Source organism: Malania oleifera, chromosome 5 (assembly GCF_029873635.1).
Source record: "Malania oleifera isolate guangnan ecotype guangnan chromosome 5, ASM2987363v1, whole genome shotgun sequence".
Lineage (NCBI taxonomy): Eukaryota > Viridiplantae > Streptophyta > Magnoliopsida > Santalales > Ximeniaceae > Malania > Malania oleifera.
Genome location: NC_080421.1, coordinates 105,694,758 through 105,703,212, shown reverse-complemented (window position 1 = coordinate 105,703,212; position 8,455 = coordinate 105,694,758). Strand labels below are relative to the sequence as shown.

The 8,455-nt window shown below is 35.5% G+C and overlaps 1 protein-coding gene across 1 annotated transcript; it reads left to right on the top strand.

The window, feature by feature from the left end:
- Positions 1-6,204: 6,204 nt before the first annotated feature.
- On the top strand, positions 6,205-8,198 carry LOC131155293 (probable galacturonosyltransferase-like 7). The gene is made up of 2 exons (XM_058108328.1): positions 6,205-6,570; positions 6,737-8,198. The coding sequence occupies exons 1-2, from the start codon at positions 6,531-6,533 to the stop codon at positions 7,885-7,887; spliced, it is 1,191 nt and encodes a 396-aa protein (XP_057964311.1). The 5' UTR covers positions 6,205-6,530; the 3' UTR covers positions 7,888-8,198.
- The last annotated feature ends 257 nt before the right edge of the window (positions 8,199-8,455 follow it).

The following is an 8,455-nucleotide window of genomic DNA, read 5'->3' as shown; positions in this document are numbered from 1 at the left end:
AAGTTATTCCAGGTGAAAGCCTAACCACACAATATAGAGTCTTAGTGTTAGATATATGTAATAAAAAATGGAAGAAAAATGATAAAATAAACTAGTGTAGGAGAACTAGATGGTGGAACCTAAAAGGAGAAAATATAATAAAATTTAAAGATAAAATGATCAAAGATAGGGATTGGACCGCAGAGGATGGGATAGATACAAATACTCTTTGGAATATATTAGCTAGCTCTATTAAAAAGATAGCAAAAGAGATTTTAGGTGAATCAAGGAGAAGATTCTCGAATAGCAAAGAAAGTTGGTGGTAGGATAAAAATGTACAAAAAATCATGAAGATAAAAAGAATTTGGTATAAAACGTGGCAAAATGTAGAAATAGAGATAACTTTGAAAAATATAAGGAGGCAAAAAAAGATGCAAAAAAGGCCGTTAGTGAAACTAAATATAGATCATTTAATAGTTTGTATGATAGATTAGGTATAAAAGAAGGGGAAAGAGATATATTTAAACTTGTTAAAGTTAGAGAAAGGAAAAGTAAGGACTTAGGAAATGTAAAATGCATGAAAAGGGAGGATGATATTGTCTAGGTTAAGGATGAAGATATTAAAGAAAGATGGCGAAGTTACTCTAGTAGGTTATTTAACGAAAACTAAATAGAATGCTTAAACTTATAATTGTCAAATGAGAAAAAGACTAAAAATATAAGATTTATTCGCAAAATTAGAGTTAACGAAGTCAAGTTTGTACTAAAAAAGATGAAAAATGGGAAAGCTATGGGGCCGGATAACATCCCAATTGAAGTTTGGAAATGCTTGGGTGATAACGAAATTATATGGTTAACTAATTTATTTAATACAGTTATAAAAACTAAGAAAATGCCAGATGAATGGAGGAAAAATACTTTAATACCTATATACAAAAATAAAGGAGATATTCACAATTATAATAACTATCATAAAATTAAACTTATAAATCATACGATGAAACTATGGGAAAGAGTAATTGAACAAAGATTAAGGTTAGAAACGAAGATCTCAGAAAATCAATTTGGTTTTATGCCTGAGAGATCTACCACAGAAGCTATTTATCTTTTAAGAAGATTAATGGAAAAGTTTAGGAAAAAGAAGAGGGACTTGCATATAATATTTATTGACCTTGAGAAAGCATATGATAGGATACCTAGGGAAGTTTTATGGTGGGTTTTAGAAAAAAAAGATATATGTTGTAGGTATACCGATGTCATTGAGGTTATGTACGATGGAGTAATGACTAGTGTAAGGACTATAGATGGAGAAACTAGAGAATTTCCAATTACCATAGGTGTACATCAAGGATTTGCTTTGAGTCCTTATCTTTCTGCTTTAGTGATGAACCAATTGACTAAGAGTATTCAAAAGGAGGTTCCATGATGTATGTTGTTTGCAAATGATATTATATTAATTGACGAAACTAGGGATGTAGTAGAGGCTGAATTAGAATTATGAAAAGAAGTTTTAGAATCTAGAGACTTTAGGATAAGTAGAAATAAAACAGAATATATGAAATGTAATTTTAGTAATGATAGGAGGAATATTGGAGACAAAGTTAAACTTGATGATGAAGAAATAAATAGCACTTGTAGATTTTGATATCTTGGATCTATTATGCAAGTTGAAGGAGAAATTGAAGATGATGTAATGCATAGAGTTAAAACAGGTTGGGTAAAATGGAGAAATGTTTCAAGTGTGCTATGTAATCGTAGAATACCCTTAAAATTGAAAGGGAAGTTTTATAGGACAGTTATAAGACCAGCTATACTATATGGATCAGAATGTTGGGTGACGAAGAAACATAAATTTAAAAAGTTAAAGTTGCCGAGATGAGGATACTTAGATGGATGAGTGGTATAACATTGAAAGATAAATTAAGGAATGAACATACTCATGTTAAGTTAGGTGTAGCTTCTATAGAAGATAAGATAAGGGAGGGACGACTCAGATGATATGGATACTTGCAACGTAGGCCTTATAGTACACCTGTGAGGAAGAGTGGCTTAATTACTATGGGGGGCAGTAGAAGGGTAGGGGTAGACCTAAAATAACTTGGGAGGAGATAGTGAGTAAGAATTTACTATCCTTAAATCTATCAAAAGAAATGGTCCATGATCGCATAAATTGGCGGAAAATGATTTATATAGCCGACCCCACTTAGTGGGACTAAGGCTTGGTTTTATTGTTGTTGTTGTTGTTATGAGGGTACAATATATTAGAGTTATAGTACAATACAACTATACATCATATAGTGTTTCATATAAGTTTATATATACACATTGTAGCCGATGGTTGAAATCTAGCCCCAAGGCAGTTGCTCATTGATAGTGAAAATAGCGCAATGACTCCGTGGACGTAGGCATATTACTGAATCATGTAAATTCGTGTTCTTCTTTTCTTTTTGACTTTTCTCTCCTATTGTATTTGCTATGTATCTGCACGCATAATCTTAGTGCATAATTTCTCTATATACATTCAAAATGTAATTATTTTTTTATACATTATTCATATTTCATAGAATAAGAGTATAATAGTAATTACTCTTTTTGAGATGTCATACATAATCCCATGTTAAATCAATTAGACAACTTGTATATATCTTTAAAAATTTTACATTACAACTCAAACAAAATATTCATACTAAATAAACAGCCGCTACTCATATAAATAAAATTTTTAAGAATATTGTTTCATGAGAATATTTAAATTCTACAAATCAAACCCCATTTTAAGAGTTAACCAATAAAAAAAATATTTACTTTGTATTTAAAAATATATATTTCGAAATTTAAATTTAAATTTATAAAAATATAATCTATTTTATTCAAATTCAAAATTTAAAACTCAAAATCCATATTACCTCAAAATTTATTCACTTGATTTGATCCAAATTCAAACTATTATTTTATATGTACCCAACTTGCCTATAAAAATTATTAAAAAAAAAAGGAAAATAAGGGGGAGTGGTCCGGCCCATGACACAGGCGCCAAGATCCAGCAGATGATATGATGCAGGCCAGGCTGGCCCTTTCGCAAGACGCCCTGGCTCTCCTCGAGCAGACCGAGAAACACGCTTCACTATGTTCTTAACTACCCCACAGCTCGCTCTGCTACACCCGGGCTCACCGTACGCCTGCCCTCGACTAGACATCTACGGTGGCTGGCTCCTCCACGTGTCCTCAGGAATCTGGTGCTACCAGTTGTAGAGCACCACTCGTCAATAAAGCTCTGGGGCCCATCTGTCCTCACATCATCAGAGCCCTAAATGTACTGACGGTTCTGATCCGCTGCTCCCCTCAACTCACACCCTCGGTTTTCGTACAAATGGTTGATACACACCAATCTAGGCTACGCTGCCATCCAGTGTTCTGTCCTCCGTATATACGTCGTCGTAATACGTACCTGTGGGGTATTTAGGGGAGTGGTAAATGACAAAACAGGACTTGTGGGGCCCATAGATTCTGCGGGTCCCGCTCTTTGGCTGGGCAATAAGCTTACCATTTTCAGAAATAATTGGGCTCACGTCTTGTCACTTTAGCAGTTAAAATAATCATTTTTAAACAGTTTTTCATTCGCAACGGTTGGCTTAAGATAGGAAATTATTTTTTTTATGTATATTAAAAGAATCTCAATTTATCTTTCCAGAGATCGCAATCAATTTGACGTCAAATTGAATACTAACAATTAGGCTGTCGTTAATTAGCTGAATTTTAACCTGTCATACACGTGGGGAGTTAAACGGATTTAGATTTGAGTGACCCATTCATTTATTACTATTATGTAAATCAAAACTCGTCCATTTAATAAACGAGTTATAAATAGATCATCACAAATGAATTATTTGTTTAAAAAATATAATTATTTCATTTAAAATTTTTAAAAATAATTTATATAAAATAACATATATATATATTTAAAAATACTTTATTTTTTTTGAATGAGTCATAAACTAGTCAATCGATCTGAACTCGCCTGACTCGTTTAATAGATGGGTCAGATCCAAATTGACCTATTTATAAATAGGACTGCTTATATTAAATTCAAATTTGGTTTAAATGGGTGAATCACGGGTTACCTGTCAAGCTTCAACCCGTTTTGCCACCCCTATTAACAGGGCCGACTCTTTACAATATGAGGCTCTAGGCGAATGATTTAATCAAGGACCCTTAATATTTTGTTTAATTTTAATTTTTATTTAAAATTAATTTTTCTAACTTTTTGAGATGCAAAATCATTAATTATGGGAATAGAGCATAATAAATAATATTAATATTATTTAATTAAAAAAATTTTGAGACCTAAAAATTATATTATTATATTAAGAAAAAATTTGAGGGCCCCAAATTTAGGCGGGCGCCTCAACTGCCTAAAGGTAGAGCCGACACTGCCTATTAACAACACTAATCATATGAAGCTCTGCACATTGTTTGAATTTTTTTCTTTAAAAAAATCATAAGTTTATTGATAATTAAAAAACAAAAATTTAAGTTTGAATTTGTGAGAATAAATTCAAATTTTTAAGAATAAATTGGAGTTATAAATTTAGATTTATGTAAATAATAAGGAGAATTTATAATGATTATGAGAAATTATGGAAAAAAATATTAAATGTTCGATGGTATGATTATTTATAAATTTATTTATTTATCATTAATGTATTTATAATTTAAACATTTTTTTAACCTTAAATCGAACAATAATTTTACAAATAAAATCATTTGAAAATTTTATTGAAGAAAATTTGTAATAAATTATATATTTTCTCAAGTATAATCAAACTCTTATGTTCTCAAATAGTTGAAGATTTACAAAAAAAAATTCCAAATATATAATACCCAATATTAAAATTATCTATCGTGTTTTTTTTTCTTTTAAAAAAATATTTGTACTTTATTGAAAATTAAAATTGCAAAAATAAAATACTATTGAGGCTCAAAAAATGTGATCCACACTTTACATTTTTTATGTTATGTACATTATGAACTAGATAAAATTTTATTTCTTCTATTTTTATTTTGAAAAAGACTTACAAAAGAAGGAAAAAATTATCATATTATTGTAGAATAAAGGTAAAATTATAATTTAAATCATGAAATGACGTAAAATAAAAATTTTCAATTATATTTAGCAATATTTTATTTAGGTATTGTTTGGAACTTGGAAAATATGAGGGAAAAGAAAGGAAAATATAAAAGAATCAAATTTCTCAAACAATGAAGAATATTGAAAAAGAATATAAAAAATAATATCAAATTAATTAGAGTACATGGCTATTTTAAAAAAAACCCAAATTGTTAGTTATGAAAAGAATTAAAAAAATTTTATAACAAATTTTAATGCAGGGCTTTATTATTCCCATTTTTTAATTAATTACTTTCTCAAAATAATAAAATTTTTGTAAAATAAATTATAATGGATTAAAAAAAGTGGCGTGGGCTGGGGGTGGGGGGCTCGGGGTTTGCGCTGCAATGTTGGTGTGAAAGAAGTGAGAAAGGACAGGCGGGCACCGCACCGACACCTGACAGGTTTACTAAATTGGGTTGGTTTAGTGGCCAATGCCCATTAGCGCCAGCCCATTTTTAATCATCAATCCGTTGTCGTTTCATTCACATCCTCCACTATTATAATATCGTGTAGTTATTATATTAACATATTTATTTATTTATTAAATATTTAGAAAAATCTGAACGTAGGATTTTATTATCTTAACCCAAAAAAGGGAAACAATTAAACAGCATTATTTGAAACACTCAATAGTTTTATAGTCCAACTCAATCTTTCTTCATTTCATATTAATTTTTTCTATGATTGCAAAGCTATTTTTGTTCCTAAAATTTTTATAAACAACTAACAAGTGGGTGAAGGAACCGGACCCGAAGGGAGCGGGCGGGTTCGCCCGATACCGACTCGGTAGAGTTGGTGACATGTGAAAGCGGCAAATGTGTACAGCAAGGACGCACATCCTATACGGACGTGCTGGGCGGGTCCAGGGACGCAATCGTCATTCTCAGAAAAGACAAGGACAGCTGTCCCCATTCCTCCTTCCGGCGAAAATCCAAAAATAAAAAAATAAAATAAAAATAAAAAATAGGGATGTTGATAATTAATTATTAATTTGTTATTATTCTTTAATTACCAATAAATTATTTAACTAAGATATATAAATTAACCCCCCCCATTATTATTGTGATGAGATGTTTGGCCGTGGATTTCTATGGTGGAAATCGCAAACTTGGAAAAAGAAAAAAAAGAAAAGGAAAAGCCTTTCTCTCTCACTCCTCTCTCTCTCTCTCTCTCTCTCTCTCTCTACTTGTGCTGGTCTGCTGAAGCCTTTACTCACCTTCTTCCCCAGCAAGAGAACGGAGGAGAGAGAAAGCGAAGGAGGGCGGGAGGGAGGAGGAGAGAGAGAGAGAGAGAGAGACTGTGTGAGAGAGTTAGGACCACGACGTACCACGGCGCACGGTAGCACCAGGCGCCCTCTTTCCAGCTCTGGTTCGGTCGCTCCATGGAGGATTCTTCTCTCTCTTGTTTCTCTCTCTGCCAAGGTCGCTTCGTTCCCACGGCATCCGATTTTTGATGCAGAGAGGGAAAAGGGAGATCGATTGATTCGAAGCAATCTCTCTCCCCTATTCTTCTCCCCTCTCTAAACTCTGGAGGACCTCAAGGGAACCCTAACCTGCATTCTGTCTTTGCTGTCTTCTGTTTCCGCAGATCGGTTTGATTTCAAGTCCAAGAAGAAGAAGAGGAGAGGGATTCATCGGTTGAAGATGCTCTGGATTATGAGATTCTCGGGGTTTTTCTCCGCGGCAATGGTGATGATTGTTCTCTCTCCTTCATTGCAATCGTTTCCTCCGGCCGAAGCCATTCGATCCTCTCAACTTGACGATTACCTCCGGTTACCGGAGCATACATCCCCCGTCGGTTCGCCCAGTCGATTTTCGTTCCGAAAAGCGCCGCCATTTCGCAATGCCGGAGAATGTGGTTTCAGCGACGGGAAGAAAACGAGCGTCTGCGATCCGTCGCTGGTCCACGTTGCGATCACTCTCGACGTCGACTACCTCCGTGGCTCAATCGCGGCCGTGCATTCGATTCTCCGGCACTCCACCTGCCCCGAGAGCATTTTCTTTCACTTCCTCGTCTCCGAAACCAATCTCGAAACCCTAGTTCGATCCACTTTCCCTCAGTTGAAGTTCAAGGTCTATTACTTCGATCCGGAGATTGTGCGGAACCTGATCTCGACTTCAGTGAGGCAAGCGCTCGAGCAGCCCCTAAATTACGCCAGAAACTACTTGGCCGATCTCCTAGAGCCCTGCGTTCGCCGTGTCATATACTTGGACTCCGATCTCGTTGTGGTGGATGATATTTCGAAGCTGTGGACTACGAGCTTGGGCAGCAGAACTATTGGAGCTCCGGAATACTGCCACGCCGACTTCACCAAGTATTTCACGGCTCGTTTCTGGTCGGATAAGCGGTTTACCGGCACTTTCCGTGGCAGGAAACCGTGCTACTTTAACACCGGCGTGATGGTCATAGATCTGGCGAGGTGGAGGCGGGTCGGGTACACGAGCCGGATCGAGAGGTGGATGGAGATACAAAAGAGCGGGCGGATTTACGAGCTCGGGTCGCTGCCGCCATTCCTGCTGGTTTTCGCCGGAAACGTGGCGCCGATAGAGCATCGGTGGAACCAGCACGGACTGGGAGGGGATAACGTCCGAGGTAGCTGCCGGGATCTTCATGCGGGTCCGGTGAGCCTCCTCCATTGGAGCGGCAGTGGGAAGCCTTGGCTGAGGCTAGACTCCAAGCAACCCTGCCCATTGGACGCTCTTTGGGCACCGTATGATTTGTACGGCCATTCACGGTGAATGCCCAACGGCGATCGTACTTACTCGCCGGTAAATTCTTCTTTTGTTCCTCAATTCTGTTCTTTCATCTCTCAATTCGCATTTTTTTTTTGGGTTAAAATTTTCATTATTTTGTGTTCTTTCCTCCTATTATGATCTACCCATTTTTCTTGATTTTACTTTTACCTGTTGACTACCATCTTCGCCATCGTCACCACCACACCACCAGATCATCATCTCATCTCATCTCAGGCTATTTGTATTCTATTCTATTCTATTGGAGAATAAAAAGAAGGAAAAAAAAAACAATATTCAATTTGTTATTGCTCAAACTCTCTTGCAGGGATCTTACTTAGATTTAGGGCAAAATTTACATTTTTCACTTCTTTGGATTCTTCAAGAAAATTGCACCCGCTTGAGAATTATTATTGAAAACAATATTATGAAGTCTAATAAAAAACTAAAATAGGAGGGAGAGCATTAAAGGAACGCAACTGGCAAACATGGCTGTATGCTAATAAGCTCCTGCAGGGCTGTCGGTCAACTTGATGAGTTTTAATTAAATTGTTGGGTTGTTTGTTGTGTTATA